Genomic DNA, 22705 nt, shown 5'->3' on the forward strand with positions numbered 1-22705 from the left:
TAAATATTCTTCCCTTTATCCACTCTGTGGATTTTCTCTGATATCTAGAATTTGTATTTTAAGGTATTTTCACAGTAAAAATAAAATAAATTGCAAAGTATTTTATTGTGACAGCAATCAGGTCTAGAGTTCAGCTCAGTGATATCACTGGGGCAAATATAAACGCCTTCTGAGCTTTTCACAGCAGTGAGCTGTGCTGGATCCCCCCGATGGCTCCTTCACTTGTTTTCTTCATGGTCTCAGTTTTGGTGGCAAGTTGTGTTTTCAGAATGTATTTTTCCCTCTGTTCTGGGAGCTGTGTGCTCTGAAGTGTCAGGCACTGCCTGGCCACCAGAGGTCTGTCTCTGACAGAGTAATAACCACCTGGAAACTTTAACAGACCCACCTGTATTGTTTGGGCTGTTCTGGGGCAAAAGCACAGGGTATGGGTTTTGTAGGTATATTAGTTTTCAGCAGAACATTAAGCGTAAAATAGATGTAGAAGTGTAACCTTGTAAAGTTACATATTTTATTGGTTCTGCTAGAGAAAACCAGGGGTGAACCAGTGAAAAGAAAGGAAATCTGAGGTATTTTTTCCTCCCTCTACTCCAAATTAATAGGTCTCTGAGGCTCTTCCATCAGAACAGACCAGGTTGTAGTCCCAAATCTTGCAGAGGTTGTCTCCCTCTGCACTGGCTTTCTCTTCCTTGGCTGCATGCTCTACATTTTACAGATACCTCTTACTAGTTTCTTGCTGTTGTAATATCTCTGGCTTAGAGCTGAGTTTCACTGAGTTTCCTTAATGTTATGGATAAAACAACATAAACACCCTTAACAAGTACAGAGTAAGGAGTTGTCTTTAAGAGCAAGTGCAGGAAGCCCAGGGATGCTGTGTCCAGTAGCTAAGAGGACAGAAGAACAGAAAGAGCACAAATACGGGGAGGGCTGACATTTTTGGGATGACCCTGGACATGATACAGTGCTGTGCTGGCAGAAATTTGCCTTCATGTACCATGTTTCTTTCCTCTAGAAAGCCTTTTTGGGTACACACTGAAGCGTAGCTTTCACTGGGAACAAACTTTGAGCAGATTATGCTTTCATGTGTGTCGTGTGCTTTTTGTTGTTTAGCACAAGCAGATTTAAAAATGGAGTAAGGAAGGTGACTTCTTGGCAAATAGGTATGGAAATATTTCACAGACTGGGAGAATGCCTTACTGGTTTTTATCAGTCATAAAGTCCTGGGGTACTTTTGTTGTTGCCTTTCTGGGGCTTTCACATCCCACCAGAAAGAACATAACATTCTCTGTTCTGAAGAGGATAGGAAGTAACTGGTTTTTTCCTGTAGAGGCTGTCCAAGGGTATGGAACACGCTCAATGAATATGACACAACGGGTACATTTCCTCTCTGTTGCTGCTACTGTTGCTCACGCAACAGTGGGCTGTTTGAATTCAACGATGCTGATTAAAAGTTATCCTGTGTTTTTTGGGGGTTCTTTTTTGGTTTTTTTGGTTGTTGGTTTTGTTTTTTTTAATTGGCCTGTTCTGCTAACTTTCCTTAAATGGGTTCCGGAGGAATCAAGTTTGATCAAACCAGTGAATATCAGGCATTTCACACCTGCCCCATGTGACTTCGTGACACCCATGACCTTTTATTGAATATTACATTCAAATTGGGTAAAGCTGTGCAAATAGTCACATGTCAGTTATATGAGCTCAGGGCCTGGTGTGTCCCTCTTCTGTAGATTTGAACCTCTTCTCATGCCATTTGTCAGTTGAGATTTGTAGAAAGATTGCTCCAGAGGGTGGAAGTTGGAAACTGCTCAATGTATGTGCGTGGAAAACTGAGAACAGTCTTCTCTGATGTCGTCTTCACGCTCTCACTGCGAGCCAACTGTTGGGCTGTACAAGGCAGGAATGAGAGTAATCCGAAACTAGGAAGTACAAGATGTATTCTTGTGTCATCCCTTGCCCGTGCCAGCTCTGGAGGACAGATCAGTGTTGTTTCAATGTGTTAACCAGCCTCTTCATTTCCTGGTTTCCATTAGTTTGTTTGCTAAATTTGATGTTGTGAAAGCGTACGTGCCAATGCTGGGCAACACATGGATTAGACTAACATGTGATATTGAATACCTAGATAATGGAAGGTCATTAGAAAGTAGAGTCTGAGTCCAGTTTGTGAACTCATGGTACATCTGACTTATTATTCATCAATTATTTTTCATGTGCTGCTTCATCCTACTTTCCCTGTGGTGCCCTTATTTTCCAATGGAACTGAAAGTTCCTCACTGGATGCATTCTGCCATGGAGTTGATGGGGTGACCTGCTTCGATAGGAGGCCTTTGGGAAAGGGGTGGAGATTGTGGCCAGGCTGGGATAAGGCCTGGAGGAGCAACTGGGAAGCTCTAGCCAGCAGGTGATAGAGTGGAGGGAGCTTGCAACTCCATGGCTCCTGTTTCCCTGGCAGGAGATGATGATGGCAGTAGTGAGAGACTGAAATGGAGCAGTGCAGCTCCCTCAGCTCTGCAGCTTGTGCTGCCCTGCTCCAACCCTCCCTCCTGCCTGCACTGTCATAGGCATCTACACCCAGCTTCCTACCTGCTCCATTCCGAGCATCTCCAAGACAAAATCGTTTTCACCTCTCCTCCCTGCCAAGAGGGACAAGAGGACTACAAGTCTACTCCCTGGTGGAAGGCATGCCTGCAGCTTGAGAGCATTTGGTCGGAGGATATGTGTGGGAAAAGGAGGAAGCTTTTACATTATCTCTCTCCTTTGATTTAATTGTGAGAACAAAATATAGTGTGGAGATCAAGGATTAGCATCAGTTAAGAGAACATTAGTGTGACAGAAGCTACTTGTGAGGTACACCTGAAAGCCCTAAACTCTGATCTTAACTTAGATAGGAATAATTAAAATAAATTGTTTGAAGTGTTGACGATCTTGAGAATTTAACAAGGAGATTTCTGAGCTGGGTTTTGGCCTAATATTACACTGGTGGAGCTGTTAAACTCGAATTTAGTTGTTACTTAGTACATAGTTTTGCTTGCTTTCTTGAATCCACTAAAGTTCTCAGGCAAAGGAATGCTACTCTGGGGTGGTCAGAGAGCAGGATGTTCTGGCATTTCAGTAGCTTTTCAGGACATCCCCATGTGAAGACAAGTACTGAACTGAATTCTCTACCCGGGAATTAGTTTCTTCTGGTTTTTTGCAACTGAAATGTGTCATTTTCACAGTGAATGTGGTGGTAGTTTTGTTTATTTGCATAAGTAAAGAGGACAGTAGTTTTATTCTTTAAAGATTATTACAGTTTGGGTTACTCTGCCTTGACAGTGTCCCTTTGATTTACACAGGGCTCTCAGTTCAAGCCTGGTATGTTTGATTATTGCAGCACACATGGTTAGTAATGCCCCTGCTGTTGTGAGGCCCCCTGATAGAAGACCATATGTGTTACAGAGGAAGTGCATTTCAGTGTCTTCATTGATTGTCTGTAACTAGGAAACATACAAACTTTCAGTAGAAATATTTCACTTTTGCTGTGTATATTTCAAATCCAGGAATTAGCTTGATGAAGTTTCAAGAAGACAGAGACATCCTCTCTTTTTGCCACTATTAGAAGTGCAACAAAGTCAATTTGGCACTAGGAACGCAGAGTTTCAGGGGACCAGGGGAGATGGAATCACCACATCTCTGCATGTTCTCTTAATTTAATTTTTTAAGAGAATCTCTTCTCTTACTTGGACTGAATCTTCATTGCTTAAGAAAGTTGAGGAAGGCGATATTATCCAAAAGTATGCATACTGAACACCTAGTACTTCTATTAAACTTCAGTGTAATATGTGAGAGTACTGAGTGTTGTCAGATGAAAGGATAACTGGTCCGTCATTAAACTTCTTCATGTCCTTTTAATCTCTTTTATGAGTTCAAAATGACACAGACAGCAAGTACTACCGTATTCACAGTTTGATGTGGCAAGATGTCCTGTATACTGTTTTTAAAATATTTTAAGAATATCAGTTGCTAAATAGAAGCAAAATCACCAGTGAATCGCTATCGTTGACAAGCTGGCAGTGAAGTAGTTCTGCAGAGCAAGAATTGCAGTTGGTATCTTAAGATGTGAGGAATTTGAAATTGTTGTCAATGTATGTTTTAGTTTGCATACGTATGTACACACACTTAAAAAGGTTATATATGTATAAAATCTTCTACTGCATTCTAGGCAAAACTGGGAGGAAATTTTCAGAGGAAACTTAAGTAAGAAAGTTAAGCTTTATATCTCATAAATGTTTTAAGAACTGTGTAAACATTAAAAACTTCTAAAAATCTGCCAAGACACTTAACAGGTATGTCCAAATCCTTTGTAGATCTGTCCTTTAATGCCCAGCAGCTGTTCTGCCTATACCTGCAGTACTTTGAGCATCTTCCCAGATACTGCAATAACTGTAAAAGGTGATGAGGATTTTTGCAGTTGTTCTGAGAGCCAGCTGGAGGTAACAACCGTGTTGGATATACTGGTGCTGTCTTTGTAACATCAGAAATAAAAATATTTCCATTGTTACTGTGAAAAATTTTAAAATCATTTACATGTAGTTCTGTGAAAACTACAGTAGAGTATAGAAAATGAGTTTTTGGAAGTTTTAGCAGAATTGAAAGGTTGATAGTTACTTTGCTTTAGAAGAGCAGTGGTTGCGACACAGCCTGTGCATTTCTGAACATATTTTGCAGCTACATCTCATGCAAGGAAAGAGGTCCTTGGCTCCTTTTTTTTCCCTCTGATCAGTTTCCATGCTTCTGAAGTAGCCAGAATAGGATGTGAAGCCAAGCAATGCAGGGATGGGCTGTGATGCTGCTTTTACTGACATCAGTGATGTGCTTGTGCCTCATCCAGATCTCTGGTGTTTGGTAGTTTTATAGTCAGTGTCTTGGTATCCAAAAAACCGTGGAGTGGCGTTCCGTGGCAGCAGAGCAGCATGGAAGACTTCATGGAGTGAGCTGTTACTCAACTGCAGATGACTTACTCAATTACGCATTTTCATTTAGAAAATGAACATAGTGCATGTCTGTTGTATTTGAAGGAAATACTACCCCAGTGAGCCATAATGGAAGATTAGGTCAGTGAGATCTGGAGCCAGGATATCTAACTTTAATCAGAACTTGTTGTGAAGCAGCTTTGATAGCATCTACAGTTGACATCGAGTTCTATAACTGGGCAGAGATCACTTCAATAACAGGCACCCAGCAGAGACTTCACTGTACAGTGAAGAGGCTGTTCTAGTTCTAAGCTTCTTTTTGTCTTGCCTACTTCTACCATGTTCTATTTCTGCTTGCCATTTACTTCCATTTGGAGAGAGATGAAGTCATTAACTGCAGTTTGTGTTAGCTTGCTGAAAAGAAAAATCAACGTTCTTGTTTTTCCAAAGTGAAACGTTTGACAAGGAATGAATTTTTTCACTTCAGCTTCCCTGATTCATAGCACTTTCTGTGAACTGTTCCATAGACCAGATTGTGCCTGGAATGGGGAGGGAGGGCGGAAATCTGAAAAGAACCCTCTTAAGCTGATTTTACAGCTGCAGTGATGAACTGAGTCTGCCTCAGTGAGCCCACAGGGAACCAGTCTTGCATGTGAAATGAGAATGTGCTTTGTGACAACCGTTCTCACTGACACATGAAGAGTGTACCTAACAACAGGTAGCAGATAGCTAGAAGTACTTTTCTGGAGCATTTCTTTTTTCAAGTGCCTGTGTTAGAGACAGCCCTCTTGGCCACATACATGTTTCTGTGAGCTGTGTCACAATTTATCTGTTTCCTCTTGGGAGAGGAAGATCTGCAGTACTCGCATTGCTTTGGCTGTCTTGGTTTAAAAATTTGACAGAAAGTCCATATCACAGTAAGGGTGGGTCACTTAAGAGTAGATAAATATGACCTGTTTGAAAAAATTGTGGAAGATGAAAAAGTGCTAGCAAGCCTCACTAATATATATTCTTTTAATAACTAAATTAACAGAACAAAACCCTCATCTAACAGTCCTTAAAGGCATTTTAATAAATGTGCCCATCATTAATGTTTCCTACAGCTAATGATGGTGACTCTGTTTCTGTGTATAAAGCTTACTAACTTTTACCTAAAGTCTGCCTGGGAAAGTGCTTTGAAATAATACCATTCCATGTTAAATGGCAGATATTAACATGTCTGAGAGGAATCACAAGCTTGTTAATCACAAATGAGCTGAACTGGTTCCATAACCCTATTGATATTCCAGTTTGCTCTGCGTGTGTGGTAGTGTTGATGCTCCCTTTAGCTGTCAAGATAAGAATTGCAAAACCTTGTTTCACTTATCTTGTAAAAACTTCCAAAATTCCACTCACTAATTTTGAGTTATTTCAGAACCTTTTGCAGTTTGGTAGTTGAAGGCAATATACTAACATGCAAAATGGCATAAAATTCACGGGGCCAGATACTGTGCCAGCTTCTGGGTATACATGCTATGTAATTAAGAATGTTTTCTATGTTATCCTTCAGCTCTGGTTGTACAGTCCCCTTAGTTCTTTCAGATCTGATGGGCTCTTAGTTTCACCTCCTCATTTAAGGAAGACATTCTCATTATCAGCTGCAACAAACGAGCAGAGAGAAGGGAAGAATCACAGGGCCTGATGCACAGTTCTGCTGAGGCGCACATGTTGCTTTGGGGACCTTGGCCTTCATTAGTTCTTTGTAGTCTTAATTATTAGCTTCTTGGAGCTAGGGTTCCTGCTTGCTCTTTTTTTGGTAACCTTCTGACTTTACTTATACTCCAGGAAGTATAAGTTCAGCTGTAAAGCTCAGTTTTCTCCTAAGAATAACTAGGTAAGGGATTGATTATTTGTTTGATAAGAGCACTTCATAACAATCATACTTAATTAAACTTAGCAGCTAAGTCTACTGTTTTGCTACTGGATGCACGTACACTTGTCTCTGCAGCCAGCTAGAACCTGCTGGTTAATGTTTCATCTGCCTGATAAACAAATAACACAACGTGTTGGAACAACGCTGTGTTTACTTTTAATTGTAGTACCAGAATCTTTGCATAATTGACTGTGATTATTCTGGATACAATGATTCATTGGTCTTAAATAGGGTTGAAAAAAGTAGTTAAAAAAGAGGCAGAGAGAATTACCATTAGACGTTCCTATGCTTCACGTAGATGTTTGGCCTCTGATTTCTAAATCTTTGCTGTTTGTCATGTAAAATTCCGATCCAGAGCAAAGGGCCATGAACCTTTTAGACTGTGCTTTCTCTTAGAGGATTCTTTGAGAAAGGTGTTGTTATATTCGCAGTACTGAATGGGAGAATTCGGAGCAATAAGAGGAAAAATGCTTTGTCTTAGGTCAATATTGATTTCTGCAGATGAGCAAAAAGGCAGGAAGAGATTTCCTGATCTAGCAAAGTATCCTCTAGGTAATACTTCCTTTCTTAAGATCTCTGGAACTATGCTTCAGTAGCTTCTGTTCTCAGGTATTAATTATGCTAGCTGGAAAGGGAAGATTTACAAGAGCTTTACAGAGCTTTTTGTCTTTACAAAGCTTTTTATTCTGTAAAATATTTAGTCTTTCTAACTTCTCTTGTACATGTTATGTCAGAATGCAACTTCCTTCCTTGACCATGACAGACTTTCTGTTGAGGCCATCACTGCTGGGAAAAGTCGAGTCCCCTGTTTTATGTTTTTTGAGGACCTGGCCGCAGCTGGGACTTGTGGCTGTTTTTGCTGCACAGGTTTGGCAATCTGTCCTCTGTGATATGAAATTAAAGGGCATGTGGAATATACTCCCTTTTAAAATGTGAAATACTGTTGATCAATTAATTGATGTATTTGTAAGGAACAGGACTTGAAATTCAGCAGGATCTGGGAGCATTGCATCTTTCAAAGGGCGCTTCAGCTTCTCTGCATGTCCCTTTTATTCTTTGAAGCCATTCAAAATCTTAACTATGTATTTTCTCGTGCATCCATATTACAGGCTACCAAGCTTTATCATAGAAAAAACAAGTAGCAGTTATCAACTAACACTAAGAATATGCATTTCTTTTTTTTTTTTAGGGAGAACAAGTTCTACTGGCATTTGAAGCTCGTATTTCCTCACTGTCATGCTGAGTACACTTTAAAACGGTACAGAACTTGAAAAACAGATTTTTATAAAGTTTAAATTAATCTGCTGAAGTTGAATTGCAAAACATTTTGATCAGTTCTTATCTAGTTCTGTTACGTAAGGTAAACTCGGGAATTAATTTTAGTCTTAATTAAAAGGGCATTTAAATTTTTAAAAATGTTGAAAAGTTGTATAGTCCTTTCCTCTTTGAAAGCTAGCAGGCTTTCCAAATCAGTCAGAATGTTTGGTTGTTAATCCTTTTCTCTAAATAAACAGCAGCTTGTGTATTCATAATAGCAATACCCATACACCTAACATACTCTATTCTCATGGAGCAGATGTTCAGCAAGATTTGCCATCCCTCCTTGCCTGCACTCTGGAGCTGACCTTCATATAGGGTGAAATGGTTGCATTGTTTGCTTTGTAGGAAAGCCCACGAGCACATTTTGAAAAGGCTGAAAAATAAGCTTTTGTTGACAAATCTTTCTCCTTTTTTCCTAGCCTGAAGGGGGGTGAGAAATATGCCCTTGTCTGCTTCTAGAGCTGTAGAGGCAGCATGTTTCTATTGCAGGGTTAGAAACTAGAGATGCATCTGTATACTCCTTGTATATGCCTGTGAAATTCCAGTGCTGAAATGGAGACAAAGCTGTCGATGTCTATGCAGTACTGGTACACATTTATGATCCTCCCATAAACTACTCAATTGTGCCACTCTAGCGTGCAAATATACAGGTTCCTCCAAGTGACTCATAATAGATTTTTGTGTACATGATGAACCATGTCTCACATATTTGATTTTTATCTCTGGTGAAAGGGTGCCTGATGATAAAACACTCACTGATATCCTTAAGCCGTACATTGATCCAGTGGAGTCAGATCCTGTAGTTTGTCAAAGGTGTGTATTGAATAACTTTTCTGCCTATTTCATCTAATGCACTAATAAAAGAAGGGAATGGTTCTGAATAAATACCTTAAATTAGCTGCACTTTCGTCTTGCAGAGCTGAGTTCCCAGTCAACAATACATGTGATGAAAATCACCCTAACATTCACCAACCAACAAACCCTGGGGTATAACCACCAAATTTAAACCAGGAAAAGATTAAGAAATCGGCTCCTGGCATAAAGATCAAATAAAGTAACTAATTCTGAAAAATGTAACCATAATTAACCTCAATCAAGGGGACAGTAAATCTTTTCTTTAGAGTAATTAGAAAAACATACTAGTAATTATAACCCTCATTTATAGGAAATACTTAGTATGTGGCAAACTGTCTTCATGAAAAAAATACATTCTTCTGGCTGTTGACAAGCAAAATATATCCATCTCTTATGGATGATAAGAAGAAAAGTCATTGTATATCACTGTTTCTTCATCTTTACTGCATTTTTCTTTTCAGATTAAAAATCTATACAGCATCTCCTCAGTCAGATGTACAAATTTTAATGAAAATAGAAAACAGGAGCCGAAACTCTGTCAGGTAAGATGGTTCTTCAGTTTGTGTGCTTACTGATTAAAAATAACAAAAAGAAATAACACATTTCTTAGTCTTTTCAATATTATGATTGGAGATTACATAATCTCATGGATTAAACTTCAGTGAGTAATTACTAGCTGTCTTGAAAATTATTCAGCAAAAATGCTATTTCTTTGTCTCTTACTATGTCAACATTGAAAAGAACACTGAAAAGAACAGTGAAATTTCAGTGCAATTATTAAGTGTGCCTGTACCTGAGCTGCTTCAGCAGCAGCCCTTACCAGTATAACAGAACATAGGTTTGTGTTAAAGTGCTAAAAAACTGTAGACGTCCATTCCCTTCTGGGAGTTCCTCTGTGGATATGTTAACCTCCCCAAGAGAGTTGAAGTGATAGTTGAAGAGAGTTGTTTTTTTAAATCACTGCAGCAAAAATTGTGTATATCAGAATCCAGTCACTGCATTTGAAATTATACATTTTTCTCAAAGTTACCAGCTCATTACTCTTCATGTTACCATATTTCTGGGTGTGGGCTTTTGTCTCCAGAATTCAGACTTGTGCAGAATTGTTTTCTTTGTTTCCAGAACAGAAAATAATCCTGAACTTTAAGGAAATAATTTTTGCTGGTTTAAATACCATTTTGAACACTCCACCCTGTTGTCATTGTTACTGGAAAGGATATGTATCAGCTTAGTATCATAGTTTATTGTGGTTGACCAGTGATTCCTAGTTAGGCATCTTAAAGTACATTCTTGTCTTCAAATGTAACAAATGTAAATAATATGCTTCCCTGAAACATGATATGTTATTTCTAAGGGCAGAATAAAGGTATATTAAAAGAATTTTAGTTGTAACTGAGCTTCCTGTTTGTGCTGTATTTTTCCCCAATAACATTTAAAAATGTGTAATGTACTTTGAAATTCAAGTTCAAACTGTTAATGATTTTGATTGATTTTTTTTTTTTTTTTACAATCATTATTTGAAATATGGTTGTAACATTTACCATCAGAGTTGCCAGCTAGAAACCTGTTGGTTTTAAGTGAATTTGAGGATACAGAACCATGGTTCTTACACACAGGGAAAAAACATGAAATGCCTTGGGCTGCTCAGTACCCTGTGTCTGAGGGTTACAGGTGTGGGAATAATGAGTTTTCATTTGTGGACACTGAAATTGTCAGGTACCAGCTGTTTCAACTGAATGTTCAGAAGTCCCTGGGGCCTGATGGATTTTGTCCTGGAGTACTGAAAGACCCATTGGATGTTACGGCAAGGCCTCTCTTGATCATGTATTAAAGGTCTTGAGAGTCTGAGGAGGTCCCTGCTGACTGGATGTCATGGTTTAGCCCAGCAGGCAGCTAAACACTGCACAGGCACTCAACTCAACACCCCACATCCCCAGTGGGATGGGGAAGAGAATCAGGAAAAAAAAAAAAGTAAAATTCTTGTTTTGAGATAAAGACAGTTTAATAGGACAGAAAAGTAAGGGATGATAATAATGATAAAATAATTAGAATATACAAAACAAGTGATGCCCAATGCAGTTGCTCACCACCCACTGCCCAGTTCCAGCCAGTTCCCAAGTAGCAGCCCTTGTCCAGCTTTGCCTTTAGTTTATACACTGACTATGTGTTTATATGTTATGGAATGTCCCTTTTGTCCAGTTGGGATCAGCTGTCCCTGCTGTGTCTTCTCCCAGCCTCTTGTGCCCCCCAGTCTACTTGCTGGTGGGGTGAGGTGAAGAGCTGAAGAGACTTTGACAATATAAGCATTAGTCTTTCACATTTCCTTTTTTAGGAAAGAAGAAAAGTTGGTTTTGTAATAGCAGGTAAAGTTCACCTTTTGATCTTTTGAAGTGGAGTATTGTAAGTTTTGTAGAAGGCTTGGGAAAAAAAGACAGTTTAATATCAAAGTTGACTATTTCTTGTGCTCATCAGTTTTGTTGTTACTTAATCATTTTCCTCTTCTGAAGTCTCTATAATACTTTATTATTGAGAATTCTTCATGAAGTCAAATTAACTTTAATATTCTTAAGTTTGAGACTTATCTGTATTCCCAGAATCAGCTGTGTTGGTTGATAACAAAGTTGGAGTAGTTAGTATTTATCCCACTCAGAGAATGCAAAGTTTATAGTATAAAAAGAACTGTAGAAAGTTACAATAGAAGAGTGTTTTGACTTGAGAACTGCAGTTCCTCACTTGGAAATTATGTGAATCTCTTCGTATAAGTTGGCAGAGTAGGCCCAGCTGGGGCAATGCAGACAGGTCAAGGAAACAGCATATTGGAAGAAAATTCCTCCTCTGAAAGGAAAGAACAAAGTTTGTTTGAAATTATGGGATTGCTGTGTCAGCAGTAAATCATCTGTCGACATAAGCTGTGTCTGTGCCAGCAGGCACTCTCAGTGCAGTTGTGCCAGTGTAGTTGTTGTGACAGAGGCTCTATGAGGGAATTCAAATTTTTACTGTAGTTGCATTACAGTTAAGTAAGGGAGAATTTGTTTTGATTTCTTCTCCTTTTTGTTCCCCAACCCTGGTTAAATTAATTGGGGCAGTAATGGTCCTTATTCTATAAATCTATGCTTGGAATTGCAGTGGAAGTACTTGTGACTGAACCATGACCAGCTTGCTGCTTAGTGGCCTTGAGTATGGAACAAAAGCTGAGTGCTAACAGAGCTCTCGCACCTTTCTCCATCCACGTTTCTTTAACAGTGGGGATGTGTTAGTTTGTGTAGCCTTGAGTGCCACTGTCAGCTCAGAGTAATTTCTCATCCTGTGTCTCGCCACTCTGCAAGATTTTAGGCTGTGTGTTCCTGTACGTCAGAATGCTCTTCCATCGTTTTGTGGGCAGACTGAAGGAGTGGGATTGGTGTAGGCTACTAATACATCTAAGTCTACATGAATGTTGTGTTATCCACCACTTTATGACCACCAGAAGAAGTTCTGCTCCACAAGCACGAGATACTAGAAAAGCTGTAAAAATACATTGTTAAATCAAATGTTGTTTTTAGGCTTAGCAGAACCTTTTCAAAAAAGTACTTTTCATAGTTACAATTGCATATTATTGAGGAAAAGCAGTGGTGTTTTGGAGAGCATCTAAGCAGGATTATTATAGGTTACAAAATGTTAGTCTTTTAGTTTTAAGATAAGTATGCTACAGAAGGATTTTAGTATTTCCTGCCATTGTTTATGAAACAGGAGTTTGTGGTTTAGTTTTGGCTGTTTTCTGTGTTTCACAGCAAATGGCCCTTTTAGTTTGAAGGTCCTTTGTAGAATGCTTTAAATTTTTTGGGTCTTTTTTCTCCAAAAATTCTAATTAACCACATAGTACAGATTTCTGCTTTCTCACAGTTTTCTGCAGAACTTCAGAAAACCACTGTTGTGCAGGTATCATGGATAGCTGCCAAAGACGGTGCTTCCTTTCCTCAAGCTACGTGTCTTATCATCAGTGGGGACGGCTCTTAGAAAACGTTGTGATAAGCTCTTATTTCTGTCTTCTCTAAAACCAGCTTGTAAGAATTGCTTTCATTATTAATTAGTAGCACTCCACAGTTACCTGGCGTAACCGAAAGCATAATTTCTCCTCATGTCCTCTCCTTCCTACCTGTTATCTAATGCTCTATAACTGTTAGTTACATTTGATAGTCTTCTCATTAACTACATGTACTTTATGAGGAATCTTATGAAAGAGGATTTGAAAAAATGAGCGTTATGCTATTATCTTCTTCCTTTAAAACCTTGGAAAAAATCTGCATTTGAATGGGTCAGAATAGTTTTCCATTTGGTACTGCTTGCTTCTATCACCTGTTATGCAATGTTTAGTTGGTGATTGGTGTCCATTCTCTCCTCAGCTGTAACTATTCCAAGAAAGGTTTAACTGCTGCCTCTTGGATGATTTTTACAGTCTGCATTCTTTTATAAGTAGTATTTTCTTTCTTCAGGATAGATTAGTGTCCTGACTATCTTCAGACCTTTATTTGGGATGCCTTCAAAGTGACTTCATATGGTAAGAATATTGCTTTTTCCACTAAGGAAAGGAAAGATGCAATGGCTAAATTATACAGTCTGGTTTGGGAAATACACGTTCTCATTTTCCTGAGGATAGCCTTATCAGGCTTTGTGTAACAAAAAAACCCCAAACCGAAACAGCCACCAGCCCCTCCCAAAAAGAATTCCGAAATCCAACAGACCCTTGGTATTTGTCAATAGTAAGTTAATAGTCAAAAGTTGGGGTTTTTTGTAACTACAGATACTTAATGAAAAATTTATTTACTCAACCTTATCATATAAAATGATCCTATTTCTACAAGAGAAATAACTGCAACAAACTTAATTTACAGTAGATACTTTGGTATCTCTTTTACTGGGTTCAGTAACATCTTGCACAAATCTAGTTTAGATACTTTACTCTTTAATCACATGCATTTAGTTTAATAGAACTAAAAAATAATGCTTTCTTAAGGATCAATGTTAAGTCTTTTGTATAGTAATGTTCTTTTTTGCCTATTCCAAATGGCGTGTGAATGTTTTTTCAGAATAAGTTGTTGTAGAGAACTTTTTGGGGATTTGAAGATAGGAGTAGACACTGACAGGATATTTAGATGCCTGGAAAATATAGTCTGGTTGGCCTTAAGAGCTTTGCAAAGCCCACTGCTTTCAGTGGACCACATCCTTGAAGGAGCTGGAGTACAGAGTGTTACCAGATTGTATCCTGTCACTTTCCTGTTGTAAAACTTCCTCACCATACAGGGATGTATATAGAATCAGTTGTAGAATTGTTTTCTCTGTCAGTAGTACTGCTGCAGCTCATCCTTCAATTACTCAGAAAGCAAAAAAAAAAAAATCAAAGGAATTTTTGTGCCAGTTCCAGCGTCAAGGTGCTTCTTACTCTCTGTGGTGACACTGGCTGGTGCACATGAGAACACTGGCGCGTTTGCCACTTATTTCTGGTGGACCACAGAGTAGAAAATCTGCTAGACAAGTATCAGAGGTTCTTCTCTACTGAATGCCATTGCTTTATGGTGGTGAAGACTTGCTTTGCTTTAACTGATTCAATTCAGTTGCTTCCCAGAAGGCTGGATGATGTTAGTAATTCTGGAGCACTTCCCTGTCTCAAGATCAGCTGGCAGAAATGAGAGTTATTTCCTTGGATGACTGAGTTTCTGTGCTCAAAGAGAATTTTCTTTTGCAGTCTGTTGTTTTTAAATAACTAAGGGTTAGAGGACATCAGTAGGTCTCAGTAGTCACAGTAATAGATTTAGAAAGGTGAAGCTTTTTGCTTTAGTATGTGCAGATAAGCCAGCAGACTTTTGGATAATCATCTTGGAATTCAGAAAGTAGTAGAAGTGTAATGGAACTAAATCCTTTTTAATGTAGTATTTAGAATCTTTATGTCCCTATCCTTAAAAATGTCTATTAGTTACCTGTTTTGTCAGTGATTTTAAGATTATAGAAAAAGCTGTTATATTGAAATACATTGAAGGTAGCCTCAAATATTGATATGTTAGTGTTTCCCTTAATTTTTCATACTGTCTTATAGGGCACTTCCTTCTGCATTAGCATTTATGAGTAGCTTCATGTAAAACCAAGACAGCATATAGTCTGCTTTCTGCTTTTCATACAAAACTCAGTTTCTTTAAAAAGTCACTGCTCTTAGTGCAGTACATGGATCAGTTCTTCTTACCATCTTATTACAACCTTGTTTCAAAAATAGTACTTCATCTAGCAAAACAAATGTGCTAGAATTGGCATGTTTCAAGCATAATTTCATCCTTTGCATTTTCTGCAAATGTTGAAAAATGTGGGCTGGTGTATTTAAGATTCTCTAGTCTTACCCTGGAAGCAATTTCTTTTCACATTTGTGTAGTAGGTGATATACATGAGACTGGAATTAAGGATACAAATCCCTGGTTGAACTGCTGGCCTTGGCATGAGTTGGAACAGACCCCAAGCTGGCTTTAACCTACGCCAGAAGATTGACAGTAGAATTCATTACTCCTCTCTAGCTTGCAGCAGCTGGCACAAAAGGAGCTCTGCCAGCTTTACAAAAGCAGGGAGCTAGCTCACAATAGTCATTCTTCACTGCATAACTGTAGTCAGGCACTGGTGACTTTGGTCTGTTCAAGGGGAAATAGAATTTGGTCTGTTCAAGGGGACATAGAATTTGGTCTATAGTCTGTTTCTTAAACACAGCGTTCCTGTGTACTAATACTTGCTGCTTTTTTTTCCCAGAGTGCTAGATTTTGGGTCGTGGAGTTTTCCTATTAAAACTTCAACTTTTCTTACTGAATACTTTGTTACGTTTTCCTGCAGGTTATTTCAAGCTTTCTAGTTTGTTACTGCAGCCATTTCAGTGTCATTTTTCACATGCTCCTTCTTTATCTGAAAATCAGTCTCTCTGCTGACAAAAGCGATGCAGAGCAACAGATGCCAGGTTACACAGCTTTTACTGTAAAAAACACTCACTTTTCCTTCCTAGCTACTTACGTTTTTCATTGGAATCCTGTATTACACAACATAGATGGAAAGCAGAAAACTAGTAATTGCTGAATGTGTGTGTATGGTCTGAATCTGTAGCATGCATAGCTAAATGTGTCAGATGTCTGACTATAATTACTTGACCTTTCAGAAGATTTTTGGGATTATTCAAATAAAACCCAGAGTTTGTCTGTCTTACTATCTTGAGCAATCATTCATTTTTTTCTTGAAAGAGATTCCTTTATGAACCAGTTGACGCCTGTTTTTTTAAAAGTAACAATCCAGTGTTTTGTAACCCATGCTGAATTCTTTTGGATGAACTGTTTTATAATTAATGGTATTGCATTAGAGTTGCTAGAGTGTTGCTGACTGAGACATTTATTGCAGAAAGATTTATTTGAAGTCATAGCCTCCGCTCCCAAATTCTGCTGTCTGTATTGCAGCAAGTTAAATTCAGACAGCTTGCAGAGGAGGAGTACATACGTAGAGAGATGGAGGATGAGATAACAATAAAAGTGTCGCAGTTGGCTTCAGCCAGTGGTTTGACCTGTCCGGTCATGTAGTGGTGTTCTGTAAGCACCACAAGCAGACCCTCAGACCTTCAGACCCTTCATGCTTGCAAAAAAGGTAGGCAGACCTCAAATTCTAAAACACAAAACTACACAGTATCCTCTTTTTTTGCATCATAACTGGGCTTGAAGCATGGGAGCGGCCTACCCAGCACATGCACAGGCAGATTTTCTGTCCTCTCTCCTAGGAAATATGCATCTAGGAAAGGCTTTTTCAAGAACAAATCTTGCAGTTTGCTCCAGCCTGCCATCTCTACTGGGGAGAACTGGCCTGTATGTATGTACTATGTAACATATGCATAGTATGGAAAAAACCTTCATGGAAATTCATGTACTGTGTAGTATGCAGTACATATACTGCATATAAAACAGACTTGAAGGCAAGAAAACAGGCTATGAAATTCAAGAAAATATTGCAGTTGGAAAAACCCTGTTGAATAATGTGTTGCCCCTTGGCTGAGGGAAGGAGCTGGTAAAAATGAGCTGTAAAGCAGAAGTAATGTTCAAACTATTTGTCCTATTCCAGTCCAGCATAAGTGTCATGAGATGTGTTGAGGGGTTTAATTCAACTGTGTGGGGTGCTGTTAAAATATTTTTCTGAAGGAAAAGGAGGATTTTCTGCTGGTTTCTTGGAAGAAAAAGACGTGATGAGATGCTATCATAAAGTTTGCAGAGTTTCTCAATTTTGGGGACCAGGAACATGGGGAGGTTGAAGTAAGAGGCTTCTAGAAGCAAAGATACAAACTCTGTCCTGGGCTTGAAGCGATAGGCTGAACTTGGAATCTGCAGTACTGTGAAACATGGCATCACAACCATCACTGTTTTCACAGAGGCAAAGTAGAGGAAAACTTCTTTGTGTTCTTGTCAGGAAGGAGAAAACCTGTTATTTCCTCCTGATGCTGCCAAAGGGGAATCCCTCTGGTTTTTTCTCTTTCTTGACGGAAATGAACAAGGGCTTATTGTTTCAATGTTTGACCTTCCTGCTTGTTTGCCAAGAGAATAATTTGTTTTCTTTAATTCATAGCTTTTCCTTTTCATTGTAAAGCGTTAGTAACCCATTACCTTAATGGAAGATTTATGGCACTGTGATTCCCATGCAAATAAGTATAAGTTTGTGTATGTTTCTACCACTCAGTACAGAGTGTTAAAGGTATTCAGGCTCTCTCCCTATGAGCCAAATTTGGAAGTTAATATTTGCTATCTAGGGATTCAAAATAAGAGAGATATCAATTCTTCCTGAAGTGGTAGTTCATTAAATTAACCCAAGCATAATAGCAAAAGTATTGCCAATTTACAATGACTGATTTCTCATCAGTTTTATATTTCTCTTTATTTTACCAGTACACTGCTTGCTTTCATTAATTTGTCAAATGAGATTTAACCTATTAGTTTTCTGAGCTTTATGTATTGCATCCTTTGATATCCCCTGGTGTGATCTGTACATCTTAAAATTATTTACAGGTATGTTCCATGAGGCTCTGTAACAGAGTGCTGTAATTAAACTAGACTTACAGCATTGGCTTTTTCCCTGTGATCATGCCAGTATTGTATTAATGGTACAAGTTTCATATTTTGACTTCCCTGCATTTTTGGGGAACCGTGCACAGCTTTTACTTGTACTAAATATGCCACTGATACCTTTTCAGTTTCTGAAACTTCAGGCATTCATCTGCAGTAGTCAGCTCACTCTCTTATTAATAAGAACTTTCGCCTTGTGAAAATTTCATACTGGCTTTAGGCCTTCTGGCTATCATTAACTCAGGTTGTTTTGGTGCTTTATCTAAGTCATACAGTAGCCTTACAAGATAGTGATGTACCTTTTTTCAGTATCTCAGCTCTATAACATTTAAAGAGTTGTAAACCTTGAGCTTTTGAGCAGTTTGTAAAGCTGCCTGGCTTTAGAAAGCAAGTAAATTCCCTTGTGTGGAAGGAACTATTGCCGTGATGCAGTTGAATTATAGTATCTTTACTTGCTGCTGGATTTTTGTTCCTTCTTTTCATTATGTCATAAGAGATGAGGAAAGTATTTGCATTCTTGAAATTCAGTATCACTTTATTTCTGTATTCTTTGAACCAAATTCTGCCAAATGCAAGAAACTGACATTTGCTGGTTTCACATTTTCCTTTTGTTTTGTTGTACTTTCTTTTATAACTAAAAGATGCAGAATGTTCTGTACTTCAATTAATCTTTAAATCATTATTGTGCGTCCTGAATCCTTTTACCACATCACTCTTAAAGCTCAGTCCACTAAATTGTTGCACCAGTTGCCTTATCTCCTTTATGGGTTCTGCCATCAATTGATACATTTTTCCATTATTGTCATTAAACAGCTTTTACTCTGCTTTTTTTCTTTGTGCAATTGCCTCATTCTCAAGAGGTTTAAACAAGGACAGCCTTTGTGCTTCTATCGTGATGTACTTGTAGTGTTATTTTGCTTATCTCTTCTTTCTGCTTACTATTTTCTAGGGTAAAAGTGAACAAACCATTAAATCTTTCTGGACATCTACTATTGTGTCAAATAATTCAGGTGACAATTGGTGTTCCTGCTGTCTTCACCTGGGTATTATTTTTTTCTTCCAGGATGTTTTAACTCCCTGAAATATGTTAGTAATAAGAGGGGGTTTGTGAGTTCAGTTTTTCTTTTCCCCATTTTTGCACTTGAGTTTTTAGCAGTTCTTGGATTTCCCTAGTAGCAGAGCCTCTTACAGCCCATAAATGAGAGGAGACACTGGATTGTTACACCTGGTCTTAAGATGGTCTTTGTTTGAGGATGACCTGTGGCCAAAATATGGCAAGAAAAAGGAACAGCTTCATGATTTTCTCGTTATTTAGATGTACCTTTATGTATTCTGTGTATGTAGGTGTAGTTAGAAGATGGTCATAATATCCAAGATGCTTTCCTGATATGCTGGCAACTTTTCTTCCTGTACTTTTTTAGTTGGTTCTTAGCAGGACTTGTGGTCCCAATGGTTTCTAAGAGAAGGTTTCTTGCTCTAATTTTCCTTTTTTGTTTCCAGAAAAAGCACATTTTTGATGGAAGTGTTACTTAAGATGGGGATTTGACTTGAAAAGGGATTGGCCGGGCATCTGGTCTTTATCAGTATTGGTTGAGTTATGCAAGTATCAATAGTATGGAGGAGAAGTTAGTGAACATTTGTTGAGGCAAATTATGGAGCCCCTAGACCAGGAGAAGAGACATAACCAAGAGTGGAAGGAGGAGCTAGCAGGTTTTATATATTTGTGTAAACTGTAGTATAATTTTTTTCGTGTTAAAATATCAGCTCGAATTAGGTTCCCATCCTCCTTCTTTAAAAGAGTTTTCAGACAGAGTACTCTTTCATACTGTTTTGCTGTTGATAAGAGTTAGTTATAAAGGAAGTATTACAGCAAGTCTTTTGTTTGTTTGTTTGTTTCTAAGATCTCTGATGGTTTGTTCATTGAATTTTCTAATTTTTTCATGTATATGGACTAATAAAATTTACAATCTTAGGCTTTTTAGAATGTCAGAATCCTAGTGACAAGGCGAAGTACATTGTGTCAATATATTGCATTTATTTTCTGCCATACAACTTTATTTTCTACCATACAACCTTCATTTCATACCTAATTCGAGCGCATTTCCCTACTTCCATGTTCACCAAATCATAACCACACGAAGAGGTTATTCACCACTTAGGAATGAAAGTCCATCTGTTAGTTATTATCTTTGCTGTACTGCAGCACTTCAGAATGAATGCTTGGGAGAGACTTTAAATGCCGTACCCACTCTTTGCCCTCTTCTAAGCGAATGCCGATACCTAAGAAATGCTACTCTCTTTGGTCTGGGGAAAAAAAAAATCCTTCGTTCTTCCCATAAGTTAGCATAAGTTTGGTTGTGGATTTTTAAGACTAGGCTCAAAATAGATAGCATGATTTATTGTATCTGAGTTATGCCAAGTAAATACCTCGATGTTTCCACTCAGTTCTAGGAAGAAAAATCATCTTTGTTTAAAATATGTGCAAGGGGTTTAGTTGATCTCTTTCACAGGAAAATCATGAACGTCATTATACAAACATGCATTTTAGTAATATTTACAGTTACTTAGATAGCTAAAACTTGTTTGTTCTCTTTTCAGTGTCTAGAAGACTAAACTAAAGAAATAACATGGTTGCAATTCATCTTTAATTCCAAATTGCAGATTTTTCTTTATTATTATTAAAATAAAAGTTCCTGTAGATGACATTCAGGAAAACCTGATCAGCAGGGAATTTCCTGCTGTCTGAATTGAAGGAGACAAGTTACGCCACTGCAGTGATAGCCACAGGCACCATTTGAGGGGAACTTGTTGTGATGTAGTGACCTAATGCGGCATTCCTGCCTGTGGGAGACAGATTATGAGACTAAATTGTTGAATTCCTGGAAGGTGGTGGAATAACTATAGATAGTGAAGCTAGCCTTTGCAGAAACTCACAGATGCTATCAGAAGTGCAGACCCACATTAATTTTAGTATTTTCTGAAAGGTAACAAAGCTGTTCATAGAGCAAATAAAACAGTTTATATGGGAACTGATGTAGGATTGCTGAATCTTGCTAAATTTTCTCAATTATCACAATTTTTGTAGGCTTTTAAACTGCCTACTGGCAGGCAATTTCTATTTAATTTTTGTCCTTCAAAAAGAAGTTATTACTATTTCATTCCAGCTAAAATCAAAAGCTGTTGTCTGCTAAGATCATCTCTTTGTGGTCCCTATAAAGGGAGTCGTTTCTTATTAAAAAAAAATCCAGGCCTCTTTATTGCTTCGCGACATGGGCATAAAGCCTTGCTTGGGGCAAGAAAATAATCAGGAAAGTGTATCATTAGATGGTGGGTGTTGTTCAGGAAGGCTGAGGGAAGGTATGGAAGGGAGAGAGAAAATATGTGGAAAGTAAATACCAGGGAGGAAAGAAGATTGAGAGAGAAGGTGCACTTCTCTGATCCACTGAGTACAGGGATCGGGAAGCCATAGTGCAGACAATTTGCATGAACTGGGCAGTGGGAGAAAAGAGAAAGCAGGGGGAGGGTTTAAAAGAAAGATGTGAAATTGGGTATTAAGGCCATGGTTGTGTTGGCGTGGTCTGTTCGTTTGGAGCCAGGCTTATCCCAAATCCATCCTGGCATGAAGAGCTGAAGGAGCTTGTTTAGGATGACAGCTTCAGTTAAGTTGGTTCCTGCAGCTGGTCCTGGAGCATGGAAGAGTCCAAGTGAAAGGATAAACTTATGCTGGTTATTAATTTTACTGGATTGTCACTTGAAATATACTGTGAAGGAAGGGCCTGAATAACATTGCAGCTCATTGTGGATTCTGCTGCTCGTTGCAGCTCTGCCTGTGGTGAGACCAATTTGCTGCACATACAGGAAAGGACCTACCATTCCAGTGTTATCCTACATCCTCAGCTCATCCTGGTGAATAATCATTACAGGAAGTTATAAGACTTGTAAAAATGCCATTTCATTTTTCTCCAAACCGGTATAGCCTTTTCATAAGTAAAAATTGAAAAGAGAACCTTACAGGGCAGTCTTCTTTTACCCATAAGTCTCTGTTGTTCACCCTCTGATGTATGACCTTGTTCTAGTCCTGGGATAAAATCGGGAAGATTTTTATCATGACAAGATGTTCAGAGATAACCTGAAAAATCAGTCTTGCTCAGGAGCTGTCCTTAATTAGACTTTGGAATTGATGTGACAAATACTAGTTTTGTTTTGAGATCTCTTAAGCACAGTCCAGGAAGCGGCCGGCAGGTGGATTAGCAGAAAACCTCAACTTGCACTTGTGTATGAAGTAGGGAATGTGGTAGACTGAAGTCTTGGATAGCACAGACAGCAACAGCCAAGTTTAAATAAGAGAAGCATTAAGCTCCTTTGTTATATTCTTCCTGAAGTTGACAGCCCACATTATGCACTAAGAATTTAAATGTTTTCTCTGTCACTGTCAACCAATAAAATTTAGTTTAAAAACAATAAAGATAAAGCTCTGACTCAGTGATCTAACACTTCAGTAATTTACTATCATAAAATAGTTTTAAGTACAAATGTTTTATCTTATGCCAAGCTGGACGCTAAAGATGTTTTGTCTAAAA

The 22705-nt window shown here is 38.4% G+C and overlaps 1 protein-coding gene across 2 annotated transcripts in view; it reads left to right on the forward strand.

Moving 5' to 3' along the window:
- The window catches only part of ZNHIT6 (zinc finger HIT-type containing 6), a 32344-nt gene that overhangs the window by 3639 nt on the left and 6000 nt on the right, over window positions 1–22705 (forward strand). The window contains exons 6-9 of one of the 2 annotated variants that reach the window (XM_039379316.1): window positions 8045–8113; window positions 8908–8988; window positions 9492–9572; window positions 10153–10438. In XM_039379316.1, coding sequence (XP_039235250.1) covers window positions 8045–8113; window positions 8908–8988; window positions 9492–9572; window positions 10153–10177 — 256 coding nt within the window. In that variant the 3' untranslated portion in view covers window positions 10178–10438. Of the gene's footprint in view, window positions 1–8044; window positions 8114–8907; window positions 8989–9491; window positions 9573–10152; window positions 10439–22705 lie in introns of those variants that run through there. The other variant, XM_027719942.2, reaches the window with a different exon arrangement.

Source organism: Pipra filicauda, unplaced genomic scaffold (genome assembly GCF_003945595.2).
Source record: "Pipra filicauda isolate LSUMZ 115617 unplaced genomic scaffold, ASM394559v2 scaffold164_size1636381_pilon, whole genome shotgun sequence".
Classification (NCBI taxonomy): domain Eukaryota; kingdom Metazoa; phylum Chordata; class Aves; order Passeriformes; family Pipridae; genus Pipra; species Pipra filicauda.